We start from the raw sequence: 27,261 nt of genomic DNA on the forward strand, positions 1-27,261 counted from the left end.
CCTATTTAAAATATAAATTATACGAGATCAATATACGGTGCACCAGATAATAATAAATATAGTGAACTAATGAATATTTTAGATTCAAGTTAGGTACAATATAGAATAAAGCTGTAGTTAAACCACTAACGCAGAAAGGTGGCTGTATTTGAAATTCGACAAAATACGATACATAAATCAATGATAACATAAATTGTTGGTAGCTAGTTATTACTTATTTGTTGATAGTATACTAAAAATGCAACAAAAATATGTTTTATTGATTGAACATGTAAAATATTATATATAATTCAATACCTCTAATAATTATTGCAAACATTTTTATTATTTTTTTTAAATAGTAGTACTTATTGTTATTGCAATTTGTCAAAATTTGACATTTTCAACAAAATACAATTATACGATACTTAAAAAAATTAAAATTAATACTTTTTTAGTAAAGTTAGGTAATTAATTTTAAGTGAAAAAAAAACTTGAAAACAACCTAATTTGATAGAATGTATAAAAAAGTTTTCCCTTAATGAATTAAAAAGTTCAACTTTTATGAAAGACATTAAACCTCATATAATATTTTAAATAAAATAATAAATTATAGAAATCCATTTAACTTTGATAAGACTATTAATAAAGCATAATGAGCACTTCAAATTTTATAGTCGAGTTTTGAAGACAATGTTTAATTATGCAACTGAAATAAATTAAGTTATAAGTAGATTAAGAAGAGTACAATAAGTTTTTACTATTTAACCAAAATATTTTCATAAACTTAATAATGAGACCTTCGATAGATCGATAATATTTTGAGACTTTACGTAAATTAGATCGGTATCTAATAACAAGAGGTTGCGATTGGCCTCTTAACTTCGGGTCTTTACATATTAATGTTTTAATAGTAATTTACTATTTTTAAATACTAATAATGTTACATGTAATGCTCAAAAAGTTCTGCGACATGTTTATCTTCAATATATATTATACCTAAGCCGGCTGATAATGTTTGCAACTTACTTAAATTCATTTTTATCATCAATGAATAGAAATTCAAAATCATTTGAGATTAAGAGGTCAATAAAAATGTATTTTATTAATTAAATTATAAATTTTTAGATTGAAACTCTCCATAACACATTTTTAATGGATTTAAGTTGTGCTTACTATATTTGCGGCGCATCGTCTATCGTTATTTTATTTCACTATAAGCATTCTTCACTCCTAATTATTTTTCAATAATGTAATTATTATTAATCAAAATCTGATTTTCGTAATTTTTAAATTTATTTAAAAATCATATTTTTAAATTTTTAAAATTTTTTTTTTACTACTAAAGAGTATCCTATAGATATATCAACTTCTGTTTTTCAAATGAATTTCAAACTTTTTTCTTTTCCATTGTTAATTATTTATTGGATCAATTTTTTTTAAATGTTAACATATAAAAATTAAAATTCAAACTAGTGAGTTTTAGTTGATTAACTTTATAAACAAAGGATAAAAGGTCGATTGTGATAGGTCAGAAAGATGTGGGATTAAGATGATTTGATTATTTTTGTTATTAATATTAATTTATCAATACTTAAAAATTATGAAAACGATCTAAGCATAATAAGTATATACTACCTCTAATTTAAACATTTATAAAATTTTTTTAAGAATTATAAACTTTATTGAAACACACACACACACACACACACACACACACACATATATATATATATATATGTTTATTTGAAAAACAAGAAGTTGGTTTATTTATAGAATACTTCTTCAGTAGGTAGTACAAAAAAATATCAAGAATTGGAAATTTGGTAAGACATAAGTATAATTGAAAATTTGAAAAATAATATTTTGAATCAATTCATAATTATTAAAAGAAAACAATAGGAATAAGCATCATGTTTGATGAATCACACTATATGTATATTGTATATTACTCGTCGACGACCCGGTGTGAATTAAAAAGAAATTATTTTTGACGCTGCACAGTACGTGTAAATGACCTACCTACTTATAATATTTTATTCTAATAAACTTTTTTAGTGTCAGAACTTGACAAACATTTTCGGAGAGTTGTAGTGAACAGTGATCACTCTCAAATTACTGACATATAACATACTAGATTATTATATATTATGTAAATAACATATGGTGTACAAAATTAAAAAGACCCATAAAAATAGTTGCACCAATGCACTTTAAAATGGTGTACATATCATATAAGTCGGGTACCTACATGACATGTATATCAGATGATACGCTTTTAACCTGGATAATCATGTATTATGCACGAATATGAGCGGTGTATATAGAATGTATGCAAGCTTATTCAAATCGGATTACACCGGATCTACGGAGCTTTTATCTATTTTCAGGATCTCCCTGAAAACTTCGCGGGATGCACATAAATACATACATATATATATATATGTATAAATTATGATTTTATTGTAACGCACGTCATCTTATTGAGTTACAGTCAAATAGTATATTACAATGTATATTAATTATTAAACAACCACATAATATAGTATTCTAAAATAGAAAAATAAATAAACGTAAAAGCTGCTAAAATATACTTTTTAAAAACGACTAAGGTAATACATTATTTTTAAATAATATTTTATATGCGATACAAAATATAATAATAGCCTCATCGAGAGTACCTACGATTAACATTGTTTATAAATGTTTATAAATGATAATATGTTATTGAGTAATTTGATTTTGTGTCCGACAGTTTATTGTAAGGCAAAATTACAAAAGTTTGTGTGACTTTTATATTTCATCCTTCTGTTTTTTTGTTAAGTGAAAAGTATCACCAAAGAAGAAAATTTAAACAATGTATTTTCGTTAAATTATTTTACTAATTATTAAAATGGATTATAAACTAATCAAAATGATAAACTGACAGTTTTACTTACTTCATGATTGAACTTTTATGGAGGGTATTTTAAAATTAAATAATTTAAACTATTTAAAAACTCATCATCTATTATAGTATTTTTCAATTTTTAAATATTATAAGCCATAATTTATGACTATTATTTGTATACATTTTAAGTCTTATTTCTAATTTTTATTGATTTTTATAGTCAGTATTTTAGTACAGAGTAAAAATTACATATGCGAAAATTTTTATTTTTTGTTATTTTTATTTATAATATATCTTAACTGTATACTATAATTAGCTTATAACACGTAAAATGTATAGTTGGTTATCAATAATAACTTATTATTAATAGTTGACATATCATTTGGGAGAAAAATTACCCATAAAATATCGGTAATATTACAAAACATGATTTTTTTTTTTTTTTTATTACTTCCTTTTTTTATTTATGTGATATTTTTGGGATCCGACATAAACGTCGCTTCAGTCACTTCAGATGGTCATCAGGTATAATTTTAAATTTGTGGTTAGTTTGTTTGGAGCAGTATACGGATTTATTTAATTTGTGAAATTTTATGATCACGTTGGTCATTAGTCATTACAATTTAGTGTTATATGTAATAAATGATTTAAATCTAAAAACTATTTTAAACTTTTATTTTAAGTATATAAGAATTAATTTAGTGAATATTAAATCTATATATTTAAAAATAGCATAAAATTAAACATATTTTTGGACCATATTGTACTAAAAAACGAGATAATTTAAAAAATTAAGTCAAGTAATGTATTTAACCACGCATTTTACTACTAATTCAAGATTTATTGATTTTGTCTGCTGAATTTCAAATTTCAGATTACCATACCGTGGACACTAGCATGGAAATTTGTTAAATAATAATAATTATAATAATGAATAGTTATAAAACTCAATTTTGTTTAATAAGAGTCACATTAGAAATCGTTTAGAATTATTCAAACAAGGATATAATTATATTATAATAGTATCCTTTTTGTGGGTACTTATAAATTTACTCAAATTCTACTTAAGAGCGACAATCTTGCTTATCTTACAAATTATTAACTGATTGGACATATTATTTCAACGCAATTATTAAATGTAAGTATAAGATTGATTCGACCAGATTACAAACGTCTTTTCCAGAGTCCAGACGTAGACACGCACGCACTTGAGGCTGCTAGTGAATATATATATATATCAGATCCGACCGGATAATTCAGCTGTAATAATCCTACGCATATATCATTGTCACGCCTTATTTATTTTATCTAAACAGTAATTACGCAGAGAAAATATCTTTAAGTTATCCCGTTTTAGAATGTGACTTTTCAGCGACTTGTAAGCAGGCAATCAACGAATATAAAATGACAAAATCGTGAACAATCTTCTTGGCTATAAAACGCTTAAAATTTAAACGAAAACAATTACAATCCCAATTCAAAATTGTTAAATTGTACAAAGAAACTAAAAATATGACTCCATTGCCGTTGCTTTTGAGAAATAGTACATGTTAGAATCAATGATATTTAAAATTATAATTAATCGATTGGTTAAAATTAAACTTTATTCCTCGAAAAATATGCGATCGTAATACAATTGGTATTGTCAACGAAACTCAACTGAATAGTCAAAGCTATATTGATTAACTTATGATAGGAAACTATACACTTAATCATTGTTATGAATTCTTATTACAACGCGTTTATACTTTATAATAAATAAAATTATGTGATATTAATTATGTGTATGGGGTGGACACTTTTAGATAAGATTAATACTTCTGATAATTATTATAAATATTATAATTTATCATCACATAACCACTGGGTAATAAACGTTTTAATAGGTGAACCAATTATGTATATACATATGTGTGTGAGTGCGTGTGTGTGTGTGTGTGTGTGTGTGTATTATTTTAAATATGAAAAAAAAAATCATGTAATATAATCATATTTATGACCATTATATTTCATAATGAATATTTCACTGGGACGTAGTAATAATAAAAATCCTTTTACAAGGATTATATGAATATATATATATACATATGTGTGTTTATTTTTTTAAAAGTCATTAGTTAAAATCGTTTTATAACATTTGTGGTTGAGGCGTAGAATATTATAAAATATATAACTACGTTTAAAGCTAATAACTATGTGATTAACAAAAACACAACAACGATATCGGTGAAGGATTATTATAAAATAATATAAACATATGTAGGATGTCACATAATATGTAATACACACGAGAAGATCATTTTCATGGATTTTTATTTTTTGATGGAATTTAATGTAAAGTTACTGAAATAATGTTTTAGTTTCGAAAAAATCAATTGAATCCTAAAGAATAGATGAAAGAAAGCCCATTCTCTAAAAGAATTATACAATACAAAAAGTTCTATTATCATGTGTTATTTATGAGTTTTAGAGAAAAAATTTTCTAGAAACCCAACTTATTTTAGCCTTGAATAAGAAATACTTAACCTATGTGTATTATTTAAAGAAAAAAAGAGGGTTGTGTGTATATTTTAATTTAAGATAGATTTTTAATAATTTGGTTAAATATTACCTATAGATCAAATAAACAATTTTTTATGCTTATTTTTATATTTAGATTTTGGTTTTTCGGATTAGAATAGATACTTAAGAGTAAAATTATAACATGTTCTATACTTAAAAACAATTAGGCGTTGTAAAATAAAAAAAAAAACATTCCTAAAAGTATTTAGTTTGACCTAAATGTCTTAAACATAAATTACAAAAAAGAAATATGTTCAGATTTTTTTCTCTTTTTTTGGGGAAAAAAAATAATTAATAAGTTATGAGCATTTTATGTTTGAGATGAATAGCATTTTTATAACTCAAAATTAACATGGAATACTTTTATGTATTATTATTAATGTTACGTACTATTGTATTTTATATTTTTTATATTAGCCAAAAATTTCTATTTTATCATGTATATTATGACATATTGTATGATATTATATCTAAATTGCGAGAGGTGTCTCAAAAGTAATTCACAACGAGCTTTATCTGTCGCACAACATGACATAATCAGCTGATTTTTGTAACAATTATTTGTAACGTGAAGATTAACGAACATGTTGATCACAAGAATTAGTGGTTTTAATAAAGTTGAAGAATTCAACGATGTCGGATAGCGTTAACAAAAATGAAAAAAATTCATCGATTTACATTTTTACGTTCGAATAACATGCATACATTAAAATCGAACGATTCGTGGTAAAAAAGTGCCTGAAATTCATGCCATGTAAAATGAAGTGTGTGGAACGGATACTTTAAATCATAGTAGGTACTGTGCAAAGACGGCAACAGCGATTTTGTGACAGTCGTAGAAGTATTGATAACAACCCTCGCTTTAGTCGATCCTCTATAATTACTAAAGACAACATTAACACGACTACTTTCGCAGCCCTACTCGATGATTAATAACGATGAGAGTAATAGAGAAAGAAACAAGCATTTCAAAATCAAGCATTCATTGCATTATAACGGAAGTTTTACAGAAACGAAAGATTGCAGCACGTTAGGTGACTCATTTTCTGTCACTAGAGCAGAAGACATCTGCTACTTCTCTTGTTATGAAATTGAAGGAGAAACGTTTACTTGACCGTATAATAGCAATAAATTAAACTCGAATTTACGATTTTGAACTGGAATTAAAATCGCGGTAAAATATTTGGAAAGGAATGACATCACCTCGAGCAAAAAACTTTGCCACCAGCAAACAAAAGTGAAACAAGTGATAATTTTTGCTTATAATAAGCATGAAATAATACATTTTCACTGATTGAGTTTAATTCTTGTGTAAAAGTGTAACTAAAAATTACTACAAATACATCTTTTGCCATACAATTACGACCAGAAATCCGTAAAAATAGTGATCAAGAATGTTGCAACACGGCGTATCCATATTGCACGATAATGCGCGGCTGTATATCGCGGAATACTAGTCATCGCTCTTTTGAAGAAATATGGATGGGAACGCCTCAAATACCCACCGTATTCGTCGGATTTAAGTCCCTCAGACTTCCATTAATTTCTGAAACTGAAGGAACCACTTAGAGGAATCTGTTTCATTGACATCAATATTTCAAATGAAGAAGTGAGCCGAAGAGTTCGTGAGCTCAACAAAAATAGGCGTTCTATGTGGCATTCAAGTGCTTTCAAAACGATGGAAATCATGTATTTGAAAATCAAGGTGAATATATGGAAGAGCTATTATTACTTATTTCGTTTAACATAAATAATTTTTTATTCAGAGCAAATTGTGCATTACTTTTGGAATAAACCTCGTATATATATATATGTATATGTATGTTTAATTGCTATAGTTTATAATTTATAAACATTTTATAAACTGAAATTTTTAACTTAAATTATGTTTATCAAAATCGCGTTAATTGATAATTGAAAATAAAATGAATTTACTCCTATATCAAGTGTACGAGTATAAGTTTGTTTTAATTAGAAAAGCAAAAACACAAGTGCCTACTACCTAATTAAATGTATTAATCTTGATTTTTATAATCAAAATAATGTAGATACTTAGAAAAATATATTTACGCTAGAATTATGATGAAAAAATGGAATAATTAAAACAGTCCTATACAATTTGTAATGTTTATAATAAATCAAAAATGTTTGGTATTTTAGCCATCGATTATAAATTTATTTTAATGGTACGTATTTATCATGCAATAAAAGCTTATGCATGAACTAACTGTTTGGAAATTAATAACGATAATATAATATATCGGCAAAAGGTGTGCAGCTGTTAATTCGAATCAAATATATTTCGAAGAGATGACGTGTCGATTTCAGAACTGTATTTTATACAATAAACATAGTCGAAGAATTGAATGAAGTTGCGTTTACCGATATGGCATTATTAAATATAAAACATGAAAGTAAAATAATATAATATGAAATAAGCTTCTTAGTTCTTGTCGCAGAATAGAAATTATTTTACTTGTATACATTCTATTTATACTACCTATATGTGGAAAGTCTGATGAGTCAGATTATGTAACATACATATATTACACATTCATAAATACAGGACATCAAGACTCTCGTTGTCTGTACCACCAAGAGCTTAATAAATTTATTTACATGTTTTAATTTTTAATTTATTTGATTGAAATATAAATTTTAAGATTCTGTCTATTAAATTCAGTTTCCAAGTGTTTTTTTCAGTTTGTATTTCCGTAAAGTATTTTGAAAATGGCAAAACACGTTTATTTGTCAAATCATTAAAAAGTTATCGACTTAATATATTTTTTGAAATGATTTTTATTTTTATCAAATAAGAATTGAAAACTACAATTTAAGGTAAATGTTTATGAAAGTTATAAAATGTATATTCTAAATATTAAATATGGATTGAAATTTTCGGTATTTTGAAGAACATAGAGTTTTTCTACTTTTCCTGATTTCAATATAATATCTGTCTCTAGCAGCTTTATACGCGAGGTGAGTTTTGTCATCATGAATCATAATATCTGAGAATGTTTTAAGTAAATTTTATTTTGCATTTTTTACTATTTGTAATAATGGAATCGTTTTAAAATGATGTCATTATCTATGAAAAAATTAGTATATTTAATAACTGTGTTATTTTTTAAATTTAAAAAGTTTGTTACTGTTAAATCAAAGTGAAATTATTTGCAATAGTTTAACTCTGTGAAATCTTCTTAAAATATACTAAACACACACACACACACACACACACATATATATTTATATATACTCCTGTAGCATGTTTTAATAACGTATTTTTGACATATTTTAAAGCCTAACGGGAGACTTTTAGGCAAAGAGTAACATTAAATTCTATATTGAACCCAACATTACCCCCAAACTACCCCATACTGTGAAATATTCGTATATTTAAACCATAATTCATTTTTGCTAAGTACCCGCAGCTTGAATTTCAGCCGTAATAGAATTTTAAACATGCATAAAATACTTATTAAAGTGCTATTGCATTTTAATGTCACATTCATTGATTAATAGTTATATTATTATGTTTTTTTTTTCAGGTATTTATACAAAAAATAAATAAATATTATATAAATTGAAACTAATAAACAATTTAAAAACGATTAAAATAATAGTAAAATATTATCAATAAGATCGTAAACTTTTATATAAGTTAAAAATTATTATGACAAAATAACGAATTTAATTATAATCGATTTTAATTTATTATAAAATGTTCTTTTTTAATTACGTAAATTTAATAATGTAAAATACATTAAAGTATTTCATGTTTGATTAACCTGAGTTTTAATAGTAATATAATGATTAAAATACGTTAATTTGGATTTATAATCTTTAATATATTTAAGAGGATTCTACACTACCGTTTTTTAGAGCAAAATAGATCTGTATGCGTTCCATCGTACTATCATGGATTTTACACTGATCATAGTTTTAAAAAAAAAAATTGTATTTTATTGCTAAATCAACTTTGGATCCTTCAAGCTATATTTTTAATTTATTATTGTTAAAAAGAAAAACCTCACTTGAAATTAAAAAAGTAATCTTGTGTTTTCAAAAATTTCGCAGGAAAAATTACAGCTTTAAACTTTTGTTTATAACTGACTTGAAAAATAAAAAAATATAATAAATTACCTTTTATGTTTTAAAATTATAATTATTGGAATAAGACTCAATTTGCTTATATAGGTCTATTTTGCTAAAAAAAAAAAAAAAAACAGTGGTGCGGAATCTTCGTAAATTATTTACATATAATCGGTTATTAAAATATTGTATATAAATATCAATATATTTCGTTTGCGATGGGAAGACTATGTCACAAAAACTGTAGAGGTGGGAATCAGGAACAAAATGGAGAGAAGCAGCAAAAGACAGAGATAGAAAAATATATGCTTGAAGGGCTAGTCTTAAATGCCGTTACCCAATGAAAAAAAAGGTTTAAGATATCAATAATTATAACGAATTTCCAAAATTACTGTAGATATTATAATATAATTTACTGTGTTTTCTAAAAGTAATTAAACCTACCGGGAAGTGTAATTTCGAAAGTCAAAATTTGTACCTAGAAAGTGGTATGTACATTTGTACTAATTGATTCCGGGGTCCGGTCCATACCATTTAGCTTGCATACCAAATGTTGTAGGTACCCAATTAGAAACATGACAAGAATAAATTTATTTAAAAACGACGTATGTACAAAAATTAACCCACCCAAACACTGAAAAGACATTTAAGAACTATTTGAAACAAAATATAAGTTAAATCATGCAGTTTACACAGTCAATAATTTATAATCATTTTTAGGGCAAAAAAAAAAAAAATACACATACTTATATTTTACAGTACGCATTATTTGAAAAGTAACCCAATTCGTCTTAATAATATTCAAATTTATTTATATATGGAGAACAAGTAAACAAGTAAATGATGTTTATATTATCGCTTATAAACAATTATGAATTATCATCTTTAATTTCTAATACAATAGATAAATTTAAAATTAAACTCGAAATGGTTTAGATTTTGCGATAAATTTAAATACTAGGTACCTGTTAAAAACAAACTATTTTTATATTTAAATAATTTTTAGTGCAGATATGTGAAATAATATTTATAAATTTATAGTGGCATGATACTATGTGTATTATTTACCTACCTAGTACATTTATAATTAATTTTCATTTCTGTATGGAAATATACTTAATAATATCAGATTAAGTGATTAAATTAGTTAAAACAAAGTTTTAAAATATTGTTTGTATATATATGTACCTATCGCACAGAGAAATTTAGGACTATAATTTAAGCTATAAAAATAAATATGATAAAAAATACTAATACACCTACATTAAATTAGTTAAAAACCAATATTATAAAAATTATTTATTTAAACAAAAATTGACATATAAATATAATTTTATAATTGATATATTTTTCTGTAATTTTTTATTTTTCAATTAAACTGCTATTTTATTTATTTTTTTAAATTAGCTAAATTATATTAATTTTATAATAATTATTAAATATAATCACCTGAATATATATTTTTTTCATTCTTTTATTTATGTGATATTTATGAGATTTACTTAAAATGAATGATTAATCATAGTTTTTCACTTCTAACAAATGTACCTGAAAGGTGTACATACCATATAAGATAATCTTATATAAATTCAGTTTTTGTTGTCTTTTAAACGAAATGAATTATATAAAATTTTAATCTAGACGGATAAATCAAAATAAATTAATTATAAAACATTGAAAAATAGACTATTAAATATAAATAAGAATTTATTTCATATTATTGTTTAAAATAATTTAACAAATATAATCATGTTTATTAATAACGTGTTTAATCTGATATTTAAAAAAGAAGTTGTAACACGATGAACATTAGTCTAAGGTTATTGAAACAAGTAGCATCTCCCATAATACGATAAACCATAACAGAATGTATAACAAACATTTAAGTAATCAATTCATGTATAATGCATAATTTAGTAATTTGCATAATTTCGTGCAATATCAAGCGATGTACCTACATTACAGTAATTATTACTAAATCAAGATTTTCCTGATAATAATTGTATTTTAATAAATATCATAATATGAACATAAAAAATTAATATAATTTTATCAAAACATGTTGATACTTATCCTACTTCATTGCGAACAATAATATGTATGACTGGACATGTAATAACCTGACAATAATAAAATTAAATAAGTAAATAAATATGATAGAGAGTTAATATTTTTAGGATTGAATATAATATAATTTAAGCGAAAAGTAATTACAGTACTATGGCTGCTTGATTATATTGTATTGTTATTGAGAACAAGAAAATAGATTTTTAGGCAAATTATAATAGTTTTTTTTTTTTTTAATGTACTTAGTTGTAATAATAATAATGGTAAAATAGAAAATTAAAAACAATCGGATTAAAAATCTTTCTGTTTTGGCTTTCATTGCTTGACAGGTTTTAAATACAAATTTCGTATTTTAATTTAATTTATAAAAAATTTGTTTAATTTTAAAGACGATTATGAGTGGTTTTATTATCATTTTTTGATTCTCATCCTCTTCCAATTACTTACTATATCAAGTGAACGAATAACAATTTTTAAGTCTATGATAGAGATTCAAAATAAGAGATTGTTTTTTATATTAAAAGAATCATTTTAATTTCAACATGCGTTGTTAGATTTAAATACATGATAAGGATTTTTTTTAAAGTTTGAATATCTCACCTTATGTTCTTTAGATCTATATACGTAATACATTTTAAAATAAACTCATTAAACATTTTCTTAAAAAACGTAAATACGTTTTACATATTTTTATACATTTATAAGTAAATTACGGTCTTTCAGGTGAATAAATGAAAAAAAATGTTTACGGGATCCAAAGTACGAGAATATATTAAGATTTTAATATCAAAATGGCATTATTGGCATGAAGGAATGAAATTTGATGAATTTAGCTGTAAAATAATATGTGGTTATACTAGACGTGTTAAATTGTTGACAATGATATGTGTTTGCGTGTATAAGAATAAGCTAGGACCATTTTTTTATATTCAATATTAAACATTACTTTAATAATCATTTACTATGTACACACACACTATGGATGGTATGCAGAAAACTGTATGGTTATTGCCTTTATAGAAATTTTCATGAAAAGTTTTTTCAAATCCTGTAGAATAAATTCTTGTTTCATAACAAATGATAGTTATTATATAATATTTATTATTTTATATTATTTGAATTAGCCATTAAATACCTGAAACTGTCGTTAAAAGATATTTATTTATTTAATTTTAATTTATTAGTTATTGGTATAATTAAAGAGTTTGGTATTTACATTTAGTATTAATTATACACAATAAGAGATTATTTTCACTTTTACATATTTGAATTAATTTTTATATTAGATTTATAAATATTTTAGGTTATTGCTGAAGTGAACGATAAAATAACTTGGCGATTATATAGTAACTATACTGTATATTTTATGTTATTAAATTTTAATTGTTGATTACTGGCATGGAATTAACAGTTATTAAAACAATTTTATTTTAGATAAAAATAACGAAAATGTTAAATTAGATATATAATATATAAATATCATATATAATATTTCATATTAAGTTATCTATTATTATACATATAGAAATATGTGTTTATTGGTCTGTGAAATATGTTTAATATATAGAAACTAAAAAATACAGATAAAGAGAATAAAGTAAACATATTTTTATTCATAAAGGGATACGTGAAAATGTATTAATATGTAAATTTCCATTTTGTTTTTCTTGGACATACCACTAGGGAGAAGTAAAACTAAACATGTTATACGGTCTTTTTTTATTATTATTATTTCGTCAAAATTTCCTAGTTAATCCCACGAGTGGATCCCAGAAAAGTTGTTTGTAGAGTGTACCTATACATATATTTTTCACCAAGGTAGAAGAAAAAAAATTTAAATGTAATGAAAACTAAACAACGATTTTTATTTTTTTAATAAAAAACTTAAAATTTTCACATGGTGTTTCAAATATTGTTATGAATTTATTTTAGTACCTTAATACCTAATACATTTCTTGGGTATATCTACGAGACTACGAAATAATAATTTAATATATAATAGTATTAATGTGTAATATATCATATTGAAAAATCAACAATATGGCAACTACCTATTTAATTTCAATATTAGATAGATTTACAAGTAGTAGAACATGACAAATTAATTTCATTAAAACTTTTATTTTCTCAGTACTCAACTGACATCTTTATCACATAGTTTTCTCTTATAGGAGTTATACGGTACAGCAAATGTAAAATTATTATTTCAGCTAGGTACTTGACTCATCGAACTCTAAGAACAAAATTAAAAAATTTTGGCCAAACATAATATAGCACACATTAGTATACTGGGGCATTTCTAAAAAAAACTGGTAAAAATGATGAACATATATATTTCACATTTTCACATGTACAAAATATTAAAAATATTTATATAATATGTATGGTGTTAAAAATAAAGGAAAATAGATAAGAATTTATTGTAAGGGAGTAAAATATAATATGTTGTTTTCGATTTAAACTAATATTTAGTTTTTTTTTTTTATTATAAATTGATTAAAATTAAAATTTAATTATATTATTAATGGATGTGCAATTTTAATTTAAGATCACGTGTCTCTTTATTTTTGTAATTTTTTATAACATAATAGTGCTTTGGGGTGCTAATTTTAATATAGGTTTTATGATTCAATTTTTTGAATTAAACATTTTTAATATCGTAAATTTGTTTATAATTTTTTATTTTAGTCAAACCTTAGATTGACTTTATTTTCAGCATACAATATATATAAAATATGTACATAATTTTGTTTAAAATGTCTTTTTAGTAAATTAAAAAGTGGTTTTAGGATTATGTTATGGATAAAAAAAATTAAATTATGGTGTTACTAAATACTATTATCTGCTAAAAAAAAAGTTTTTTTTAAATTTACTTTTTAAAAATTTTAAAACCGAATAAAAAGAATTGAATGAGTTTTTACCTTGTGTAATATATTATTATGTCAAACTATTTTTTATTGTAAAAATATTAACCATATATGCATTACCATGCTGGTAAAAAGTAATATATTACGATTACTGTATTATTGCCTGTTTTATAGACTATAGTCAGGTACAAAAGTTAATGTATTATAAAGGTATATACGCTTATTATATATAAGAAATTTTCTGATCATTTTTTTCTATGGAAAAATATATTTATAAATTAAATTAATAATAGAAGAACAATTTTTATAATAGGAATTAAATCATTTAAAATATTTGATTTTATTCATTAATATTATCCTAGACATTTAGGAAGGAGGTTAGTAGTTTTCTATCAACTCATTAATCTAGGAAAAACTTTAGAATACAAACCTAACTATAATACATATGTTGTGTATTTATATTATTATGAATAGTATTTAATTGATTGATATTTTAATAATTATTGTGTTATTGTTACTATTATTTTTAGTTTTGATATCTAAATTTTACTAAATCCTAATAATTGTTTTAATATTTTTCTGTATCGGTGTATTATGGATTATACATGTATACACATGGTATAACAATGTTAAAAAATATTAATGAATCACACGAACGATATGAATAACATAGCTCAGAGAATAATATATAATAGAATACACCTGTTGGTTTTGCGTACGCATGGTGGGGTAGTCAAAGCATTGCAGGGACTTATATTCGTTATGACGGCCGTCCCCTTGAGCTCACCTCCATGACGGCGTGGCGTTAGATTGATGAAGAAACGTATTATTATACAACTCAGTGAAGATTTCCTATTTATAAAATGCTGTGGTCTGTGATTTAGTTAGTTTATTGTACGCTCTTCGTTATTATGATAATAATATAAATATATACTTAAAATAAAATACATAATATTATTATTATTTTTGAAAATAATATGAAATGATGGAGGTTTTCATTTTTTATCGTAAAATAACAATGAAAAAAAAAATTTCTTGTCAATGTTCGCGTATTATTAAAAACTTTTAAAATTTTACAAATTCAATGATATTATGCTTCTTGTTGTTATTTTTGTTCTAATGTATTTTATGTGTTTTAAACCGAAATAACACGTATAGTAATACATCTGGTATTTAATACCAGTATTTTTTATGTTAAGTTAACAGTAAGATGTTTTTAGAAAATAATAATGCTTGATAAATCAATTGTATAGTACATTTTATAGACGATTTTAATATATTAAATGTTTTGTAAATGTGAAGTAGACACCTATGAATAAAACTTCTATCTAATCATAATAAAGATGTCATCCATGAGAAAAAAAATTATTGCCAGATCTACAATATAATTTATTTTATTTTGTAACATATACAAAGTTTTAATTCAAAATACTAATAATTTATTAATAATGATCAAGCATTGAACAATTGACATTCAAAGATTAAAATACAATGGTTTTAATTAAATACACGATTTTATTAAGATGAGTTCCATTCTATGTTATAGTATGAAAAATAATTAGTATATTAATAACATCTATCATTCAAATTATTTATTAAGAAAAGTGCAATTTTGGTTTTTGGTTAATGGTGATTATATTTATGATAAATATCAGGTTGTAGTATTGTGTCAAACACAAGACTGGACGTATTATATTTTTATGTTTAACAAAACAGAAATGATTTTTATATAAATTTATTAAAACCTTTTTGGGGACAATGTTAAAATGTTACACCCCCACTAAAAGATAATCACGGCAATGTGTATTTTATAAGGTCTACTGAAACCATCAATGTTAAACGTTAATTAAAAAGTTTTATATGATTTTACAACATAGATAATATAGTATATTATTATGCTATAAATAATATATTACGTATGTTGTATAGTGTATGATCTTCGATCACATGAATAATTCATTATATTTAACTTTAAAGTTATATAATACGCAATGTATCAAAATTTAACCTAAATATAATAGTTAGAAAAAAAAAACAATTAATTATAAAATAAAATAAACTGAATGTTTTTATAAAGAAGTGGTAAATTGTTTAAAAAAAAAAAAAAACCGTAACAAACGAAATATTATCTACGAAATATTCTTGTTAGTAATTTTAAAATTAATTATTATTTATAAACTACAAAAACGTAATTTAGTTTAATAATTATTATTTGAATAGAATACATAAATTAAATGTACATCAATGAAAATATTTTGCTAAGAAAAAAAGAGAAATGTAATTTTATTCATTATCATGATATTATTTTATTAGTACTTTAATGCACAGGTAGTATTTTGCTGTAAAACTTGTCAGTTTTGACATAGGTACTTGAAGTTTTTATAAGGGGAATTGTTTAAACAGTCTTTTATATTTGTCAAACTAATATAAATAAATTATTATAACTTTAAAACATGGTCACCATTTAAATATAAGCATAGGTACATACATTTTTTTTTATAGGTACAACTTAATTTTCTATTTAAAAACTTTACATTTTGTAAGATTTTTTTTTTTTTTTACATCTAATTATTAATTGTTATTAGTTAAAATTAAAAACAGTATTCAATAAATTATTTTTTTTAATAATATCATGTTTATCATGCGTATAACTTAATGTTTTTCTAATTAACATAGTAGGCAGGTATTAAAAACTACATAAACTTTCTTGGTAAATAAATCGTTTAAATTTATTACGGGCTATCAAAATATATTCTTTAAAATTAAATATTACCTACGTAAGATTTTGTAGTATTATTGTTTATCTATAAAACAAAATAAGTAAGATATTTTTAAGTATGGATAATACTATGAATGATTTTAAGATAAAATAAAATATGAATTTATGATGTAAATTTTGACATTTGAAACAATCAAAACTTTACACAATAATAATAATATGGTCATTAAATGTTTTATTATTAATTGTATTCCAAGTACGTAATTCGTAACATAATTTTTAAAAGGTACCTAATTCCATAAATTAATTTTAATTACATGACTAATCCAAATTATACTATTTCGTCATGGTTAAATAATTGGTAGTAACATGAAGAATAAAAATTACGTTATAGATTATATTTTTTTTATTAGGAACAAAATTTTATTCAGAATTGTATTATTTTAATAGAATAAATGTTATAAAATAATTTATTACGAATTAAGAGTATTAAATTACTTATCATTTCTAAATAAGAAGGAGTACTGTTTTTACTGTTTACTGTTATCTAGTTCGTGTTTAAGTGTTATTGCTAGATGACTTCTCTTCTCACGTCTCTATGTTCTTATAGTTATATATTGTATTATATTATTAGTATATTTTATTATTATTTTTCTTTTTTCACACATATTATGCTCATTGTAAATACCTTTACAGATTGTATATAATCAAATAAATATAATATATTTTCTGAGTATTTTTTATTCCTATTATTGATGTGTGAAACTTAAGATATAGGAGAGCCTTGTCAACTAAATAAAACTAATTTTTTATGTGTTTGTAATAATCATTTGCGCTTACCTTAATATTTGCTTGACTGTCATTGGCTTGTGTGGTGTATGAGGTAATAGGATTTTTTGTGCTCCCTAAAAATAAATATAAAAATAAATTAACACAACTTGTTGTTTTAATATTGATAATAATACGTCATATATAATTAAAATCACGTGATAATATTATTGTAAGATTCATGTGCTTTAAGCTTTTGTAATGTATCAAAAATTATTCATTATTATTTTTTTGCAACATTGAATTATAAGTACTTTTAATTAATAAATATTGTTTTCGAAAGTATATACATATTATCATATTGTTATCAAACTATTATAGTTTTATTGTTCACCATTATAAAAATAAAATTATTGTTTGTACGTATTTTTAAGCTATACGATAATAATATACTCGTTAAAAAAATAGTATTGAAATTTAAATTTATTTTCAAATACGTAGGCATTTCAATTTTAATCAAAATTGTGATAATTTTTTCAAGTTAAATCTTAATATTAATCCTTAATTGTTTTTTAAAAAGCATAATAATATTAGGTGAACCAGTTTAAGGTTAATAATATTTGTATCATAGGCACCATCAACAAGTATTAAATACATAGTAAAATTTTTGAATAATAACCATATAATTAAGTACTTAAAAAAATTCTTTATCTAATACTACGTTATTTAAAACATAATATAACATATTAAAAATAACATTAAGGTGAAAATAGTAGTAATTTTAATACTTATGATACTTGCATTTTTTTTTTATTATTTAAACAATAATAGAACAGTTGGTATGAAAAAACTATTAGAAATTTGTATGATTCAGTTTAAAAGTCAAAATTCATTTTGGTTTTAACATTTAAAAAAAAAATTAAGTTTTTATCTTTAAACTAATTATTAACACTTTTATAAATTATAACTGATAAATACTGTATATAATCGTTTTTGCTCTTAATAAATCATCTGAGATAGTTTTCGAAAATATGTTTTATTATTGAACTTGAAATCAAATACTAAAATTATATTTATCTTAAAATATTATGTATAATATGTATTATATATTTTAAATAAATCAAAGATATAAAAACTTAATAACATCGTTTAATTTATTGTATTAACAAAATTGAAATTAATGCATAAAACAACCATTTCTTTTTCATTATTATTAAAGTAGGTTTTTATTTTAAAATGAGTTAAGTTTTTTCAAATTTATTGTTTGTTGAAAATGAGTTTAAAGATCGTGTTTAAATTTTGATTGGGACTCACGTTTTTTAATCAATATTTTTGAGTAACAATCATTCTTTTAAAATAAATAAATTTAAATTTATAATCCAACAGTAAGTTTATTCTAGTGCATTACTGACAGCCATTTCGGTTTTTTTTTACTTTATTTAAACGTATCTTAAAAAGAAAAATAAAACAGAACAGCTTATGTACATGCTTTTGAGTGGCATCTTTAACCCAAGTCATCATTATATTGGAAATCTGGTTTAATCATAAAAACCTATCAGCAGACAATCGGAAAATGTGATATTTCAAATAAATATACTAAAGCGTTTTACAAATATTACATCAAAATATCATATTTTTAAAATATGACCTATAAGATATTTTCTTGTAAAAATTTTGAAAACTCGTATAAACATAGTATAAATAGCAAGTTTAAATTCTCAAAATGAAGCCAAGAGTATAATAAAAATGTATCTGCAGATTCAGATAGATATACGTTTTATAGGTCTTAAGTATAAACCTATAAAATGGATACTTTACGGTTTAACTGTTCAGTCATCATCAAGAATTATATGATTCATAAAGGTTAAGTACAGTAGTTAAAAGTGTTTTTAATATAAAATTTAAATAAATATGTATATATTTATATATAATAATAATAAATTAAAAATTAAAAATTAATATTTAATGTGTTAAAATATTTAGTTTGTATATCATGTAGTATATTTTAACAAATTAATAAGGATAAATAATTTTAGTGAACCTATCTACAAAATGTCTTCATATTAGATTAACACGTGTTTTTAATTTTGTACTAGCATTTAATGAGTACGAGTATAAAGTTATTTTTGTATTGTGTTATATAATAATGTACAATTTAAATAAACTAACTATACTATTTTTTAGAATTCAAGTATATTTTGAAAACATATTTTCAACTTTTTAGATTGTTTTAGATTCTAATCTTCTAATCAAAGCAATGGAAATATTAAACTTCACAATACAACTAAGTTTTTTTTCTATCTGTCATCACTTTTTGGAGTAGAAAAAAATGCTTTGATTATAGATTCAATGACGAAAAACAATGTTAATTATTTTGTTATAATCAAAAACATTATTTTTGAGGTCTTAAAACATTTGCATGTTTTATTAACTTGATTATACACAATGAAATTTAAAAAAAAAATGTAGATAAATTTTAAAATAATATAATCTATACTATTAAAATTTTCACACTGTCTTAGGACAAGATGGTATTAGCTAATTAACTTAATAATATAAAATGGTAAATATTACTATTATTTTACTAACAAGTTTTTTTTTTTTTATTATTATTGATCGAAATATATATATTTATATAATATATATATAATAATTTAAAAACAATATATATATATATCTAAAATTTAATTGATTATCCATATTTTTTAAGCAAGGCTTGTGTTGGAGTTTGAGATTAATCATATTAATAAAATTAGTTAGAAATTAATTTAATTATAAGTATACTTAAGAATAGTAATAATATTTAATATATTAGTACATATTATTTTAAAATTGTATTTAATATAGGTACAGTATTTTTGAAACATTAAGTCAACTTTCCGTAAGGTTAATAGTAATTTGAAATTTATCGTAATTTAAAAAATTATATTATGAAATATACTTAGTGATATAGGTTGACAGACTATTACTGCTCAGGATTGTTTTTAGTATTATGGTGTATTATTAAATTCAAATTTAACAAATCTATTACAGTGATCCACTCGATACTTAATGCATAGCAGAATGTTAAGAGTGGTACCCACTTAGCTAACATTTTTTTAGTTAAAATTCATTAATAAATACATAATATATTGCATTTTAATTTACTTTTTATTATTTTTAATTTTTTTTTTTATTTGTTTGGCTACACTGATAAAAATCTAACAATGTTGAATACTTTAATAAATTATACTATATCATTTAAAAGACAACAGAGTTATAATTAATTGCAATATTCTATTATTTTTTTTTTTTAATTATATTAATTTTCTTTTTATACTAAGTATTTTTTATAAATTATAAGACCTTAGATAGGTAGTTAAAATATATATGAACACGAATCTGATTATTATGCGGAATTTGAATTATGCAGAACATATAAATGTTTTTTACATTTTCTAACCAATAGTAAATTATATATTCAGATAAATTATTATATTTTATAATTTGTGTTTTAAATCTACAGTTTTAAAACTTAAAATAAATTATTAAAAATGAAATTTATTATTTATATATTTTTGAATGCTTTTATTATAATTAATATCAAACATTATTTAGTGTATCTATATGGCTACATTTATGATTGATATTACTTAATTTAGCTATGTTATTCGTTTAACTATAATATTATTAATGGTTTATTGATATATAATTTTATAATCAATAAATATATGTCATTTAAAAAAGCATATTCTATACATTAAATACAATTTTAAAAATATGTTCATGAAACTGCTAGTACGCAAAAAAACAAAAATTGATACATTTTTTAATAACTGTATGTTTCACGAAATTTTGTAACATTTTCTAATAATATTATTATAAAAAGTAAAAAAAAAAAAAAAGAGGGAAATAGATTAGATAACTACTTTACTGTACACTAGGTGTCAACTGCAAGTGTATCATGTCATTGAGAAATTCACTGTGATCTATGCGTTAAATTTGAATTCAATTATAAGTCATTGCATATAAAACATGATTCCAAGTGAAGATGGTCTGTCATTCTATACTACTAAGTATATTTTATGATATATTTATATTACTATTAAAGTGATTTATATCACTATTAATAATACTGTAGATAGTATTAATTTTTGCCTAAAATATTGAGTTTGTAAATATCATTGTGATATAAAATATAATCTCGTAATATAATACTTTTAAAAATTCGAGTATCATGAATAATATTTTTAAATTATAACAAAATAACTAAAATTGTAATTTTTGTCTAAATATACGAATTTATCTAAATTTTAACTTAAAATGTCTAAAAATCTATTTTAAGGTTAGATATTTTCAAGATTAATAGGTTAAAATATAAAGTATTTTAAGGATCTTATATTGAGTATTTATATGTTATGTATGTATATTGTATACATATATTATATACCTTAAATATTTTTTTCAATATTTTAACTTTACCCTTTTATAAAAATATATGCTTGTTTGATATTTTTAAATTGGTATATGGTCGTTATACGACGAACGTTTTGTTATTTGTCAAGGTTTTTGCTGGAAAAAATATTTTTTAAATATAGTTCAAAAATAGTTAAAATATTTTGAATTTTTTTTTTTTATAGATTTCAGGCTTCAATACCAATGGTCATTAGTCTGAAGCTGATTTTTACTACTTTACGGCCGATGCTTGATCTCAGAACACGTTAGCGACTGAGGCCAACTACCGTGCTAAACCAAACCACTTTTAAACATTTTATTATGTATATAGAATATAATATAATAATATTCCAGTTATTTTGAAAAATTTTAAGATTTTTTTACTTTTAGCGCCCCCAAAGTACCTACTAGATCTAATTTATTAAAATAACTACTTTTATAACTTCATTCGAGATCTAAATAAAATATTTTGGAAATAATGAATATACTTTCACAATATTTTCAAAAATGTTAATAATAGTTATTATAATAATTTACGGTAATATTGTAATTTATAAGTTATAGTTTTCATTAAACTTTTTCCAAACCATGCTGCTGGTGTTTTACCACAAAAATATTTTTCAAACATAATTATTTAAATAATGATAATATTAAATCCAAAATAATTACCGTTTTGCGCCATAAGATTGCTCTATACTGAGGCACGCACTGATGATTAGCATCCGTTAGTACAACGGATAAAAAAAATGGAAACTTATCCACATCCGATCCTACATAATTCTGGTGCACTAGACAAATTACAATTAAACATATTTTTAAGAATATAAATACATAAATAATTTAAAAAAAAATAAATAAATGTAAGGCTATTAAAATTTTCAATACAAAGTAAGTATAAAAAAAGCAATTAGTATGTTAAAAATATAGTATAATTTAAAAAATATACATACATTTTCCCAAAAAATATTTAAAGTACCACCGTGTCTGAAATTCTGGATTTTCTAGAACTGGAGTACAAGGAGATCCAAATATCTGAAAAACGTATTAAAATATAATTTTTTATTGTTAAATAAATATTATTTAAAAACAGTGAACTTAAAGAATAGATTTAAAATTTCATTTTTTATTATTAATGTATTCATATTACTTTAATAAAATAAATATTAATGACAGAATTTTTTTATAGCAATAAAATAATAAATAGAAAAAACTTTTATTTTAAATTTATGTTTTCGAAGAACGCTTTATTATAATGTTATAATATGCATATACATAAATTTATATAGGTACTATATTTTGTATTACCATTAAATAATTGTAAACAACAAAATTTTAAATTATTATTAAAAATAATACAGCATCATTTTAATTTTAATATGACTTCAATCGTATTGTATTTTTATTTGTAAGATTTGCATCGAATAAAATGGAATAAGACTCGTTTTAACATACTCACAGAGTATAATAATTGAACTATCAGATTTTTGGATGTGTTAAATATATAGTATTGGTATATTATAAGACAATCACAAAATAACAGTTAATATTTTAGAATTAAATTACATAATAATATTACAATATTGATTATTATATTATTATATGTTTGAACAATAATAGTTAAGTTAATGGTAAAAAAAAAAATCTATTTTTTAGAGATATTGAAGTAGTAAAACGATGAATTAAAATCGTTCATAAAATACTCTATATATGTCCTTATTGTGTAATTTAGTTACGATTCTCGGTAGGAATAAATACGTATATATTTTTGAACTTCAATAAAGTTTTTTTATAATGAACTTTTTTCGACTCTTCAAAATCAATTTAATTGAAAAAATATTTGTAATTCTATCTCTCTTACTCTCTTCTTTTTTAGCCTATAATTGTTTACACATTTCGTGGAGAAAGCCAAAAGGTGTATGTGTATTTAATCAAGTTGTTTTTTCTTTTTTTTAATCTAATAAAGTTTTCAGAATATATTTCAAAAATAAATATTTGAAATTATCAATTTACATTAGAGGTAGAACATGACTCAAATGATTGAAGAAAAAAAACACGTAAGTAGATGAATTCTTAAGATAACACAAGAAAAAGTTAATATTATTGATAGTAAAGTTACTATATTTTTGCTATAGCATAGTATTTAACATTATTAACTTAATCATATTAACTTAATATCATGCCTTACAGGCATTAATAAAATAAATATCATTAAATGAAGTGTACAAGTTTGAGTAAGTACTAAAACTTAAACATGTTCATTGATTATAATAAATTATAAAATATTTTCCTTGTACAAATATTTATTTCAAGTAAATTTTAACTTTCCTATTTATTTATTCAAGTAAAAATATTTGAAGGACATTTAATAATAATGTTTACTTTTACATTATAATATGAATTTAATTGATAGGTTTTAACTAATATTCAGCCTTTGAATTTGTTAAAATTATTAGAGTGTACGTAGTTAGAAAAAAATAATAGGACAGATACCGAATACTATATGTTCTTTGTAGTAAATATCTACTATAACAATGTTAAAATTGAATAATGTGAACATCAAATACATTTAAATTAATTTATCTATTTTTCATTTATTTACGATATTTTTTTTAGAAACAAAATTATTTTAGTTGAAGTATTGTTATATATTTTTTTTTTTCACAAACAATACATACATTTTTTTCTTTGCATCCAGGGATTATGTTTAATGCAGTTTAAGTCTGTATAGCAAACATAAAACACTCATTGGTATAATTAAATTTAAATAATTATAAATAGCGTACCTAATATTAGTATATTCTAGTAATTATTATTTATTTTATTCAATTAGTATTTCAGATTTATTGAATTAGTATGAAAATCAAAATATTGTATTATAACTTATAAGGTCTGTGTGTACTATGTGTAACATTAACATTTTTTTATTCAATTGTATTACCACTCTGCTTGAGTCTTTATTATATTTAATGTATAAAGTTTATTTATTATATATTCTTTACATAATATAACACATTAATTTTAGAGTGAGACGTACATCATTGATTAATTGTAAAATTTCCAGTAAATTTTATTTAAAAGGAAGATTTACTATCCATTTGTTATTTGACGTTTTCGGGAGGTAAGATATTCATAGTTGTTAAAATGAGAATGATTAATAAAACACTATTTACGTAACTAGATCAGGAAAAAAGAAAAAAAATATGCATTTGGTAAGATATCAAAAAAAAATTACAATTGATTTATACATAGGTACGCTATAGTATTAAAGTTCAGGTATATTATTATTCATTACATTTTCAGAACATCATATTATATGAATTGGTATTATGCGTTTCAATGGTTGATCGTAGCCGAAGACGGTATTGATTATCTTAGTGTATGGTTATACGAATTTATTATCATAACAGTTATTACTTGTTTATAAATATATTAAATTAAAAAAAAAAAAAAAAAAATGTTAAACACAAAAAATATGTAACTATCAACACATTGCGTGATATGAGTTTTTTTTATTATTATTATGGAAGAATGAAATAGTAAAATAAAACTTCATCTGTTCCAATATGTTAAAAATTCTTTAAAAGTAGGTATATATATATATATATATATATATATATATAACTAATATTAATGTTTTTGCATAATTTTAATTATTTTTATATTTTTTATTTTATCTAGTCTTTATTTTGCTTAAATGACGTAAAAAAAACTTGAAAATAAAGAAGCGAAGCAACAATTTTAATACACATCAGCAATCCGATTATTATTAAGCAATATGATGAATAAAAATGATTAGAAGTATATTTTGCTTTAGAATATTAGGATATAAAGTAACTGAAAAAGACAATACAGACTAAAGAAAAAACTGCACGTTAAATAACAATCATAACAACTAAAATCTAGTTAAATCTGCAAAGCATTTTACTAAAACGTAGTATAAGATTAAAGATGACGTATTTCTTTTGAACGAAACAAAAAAAATGGAATTGTTTGGTATGCATGCTCATGAAACTACCAGTTCCCTAGAGACTTGACATAAATTACACTCGTGGAAACGTCCATGGACATTTCGACGCTATGAAAACTGTGGTTTTATGTAATAGCTATGATGATGATATCAATAAGGCACAAATTATTTAGTGGTGAAAACACTGGTTTGTACAATTTTTGGTTTGTCGGTTTATCACAAAAACTGCGAATTTAAGCAGTAATTAAGTATGAAATAATATAAAATATATAGATATGCTGCTATGCTATAAAAGTATTTTCTCAATATTTTTTGTTGTTAGCAGTATTATAATAATTAGATGGAGATGTACAGTATTTTTTCTAGATATTGTGCACATATTACGTATAATGTACGGGACCAAACGATCAAATGACACAAATGGTCTGAATTGTTTTCGATCAAATCATTGTTTCACAATTTTCACGTGGGCACTATTATATTGATCTATTAGAAATAATCAAAAACAAAACTAACAAACTGATATTTGATATAAATTAAGTAATAAGAAATATGTATTAATAAACTTACAGTTAAACTTCTATAGAGATGTGAATGGTTTACAGCAGGGACATTTATTTTAGCCGATTCACTATTTTTTTTTTTTTTTTTTATTATATTTTTTATTTTTGTACTGAAGTATTCACTTCTCTAGCTCTCTATGACCTAGCACAGAACTGACTGATGGTACGAAATATATGAGTACGAGATAATATTCATCGATGAAGCCTGTATATCTTTATTTGTTAAGTGTAAATAATAAAATATGGTTAAGTGAATCAAAGAATCTTATTTTAACACAGTTAACAGTGTAAAACAATATTAGTGTTTGATTTAAAATCCTAGGTTAAATATCCAGTAAATAATTAATCATCAT

The 27,261-nt window shown here is 22.6% G+C and overlaps 1 protein-coding gene across 2 annotated transcripts in view; it reads right to left on the reverse strand.

Annotated features, from left to right (window-relative positions):
- LOC112603607 (GTPase-activating Rap/Ran-GAP domain-like protein 3) overlaps positions 1-27,261 on the reverse strand; it is a 357,206-nt gene that overhangs the window by 53,964 nt on the left and 275,981 nt on the right. For both annotated transcript variants that reach the window (XM_025352269.1, XM_025352271.1), the window contains 3 exons: positions 23,329-23,410; positions 23,048-23,166; positions 18,017-18,081 (listed from right to left, as the gene is read on the reverse strand). In XM_025352269.1, the coding sequence (XP_025208054.1) occupies positions 18,017-18,081; positions 23,048-23,166; positions 23,329-23,410 (266 nt within the window). The remainder of the gene's footprint in view (positions 1-18,016; positions 18,082-23,047; positions 23,167-23,328; positions 23,411-27,261) is intronic.

The sequence above is a fragment of the Melanaphis sacchari genome, unplaced genomic scaffold, assembly GCF_002803265.2.
Source record: "Melanaphis sacchari strain LSU unplaced genomic scaffold, SCAv2.0 Contig10_pilon_pilon, whole genome shotgun sequence".
Lineage (NCBI taxonomy): Eukaryota > Metazoa > Arthropoda > Insecta > Hemiptera > Aphididae > Melanaphis > Melanaphis sacchari.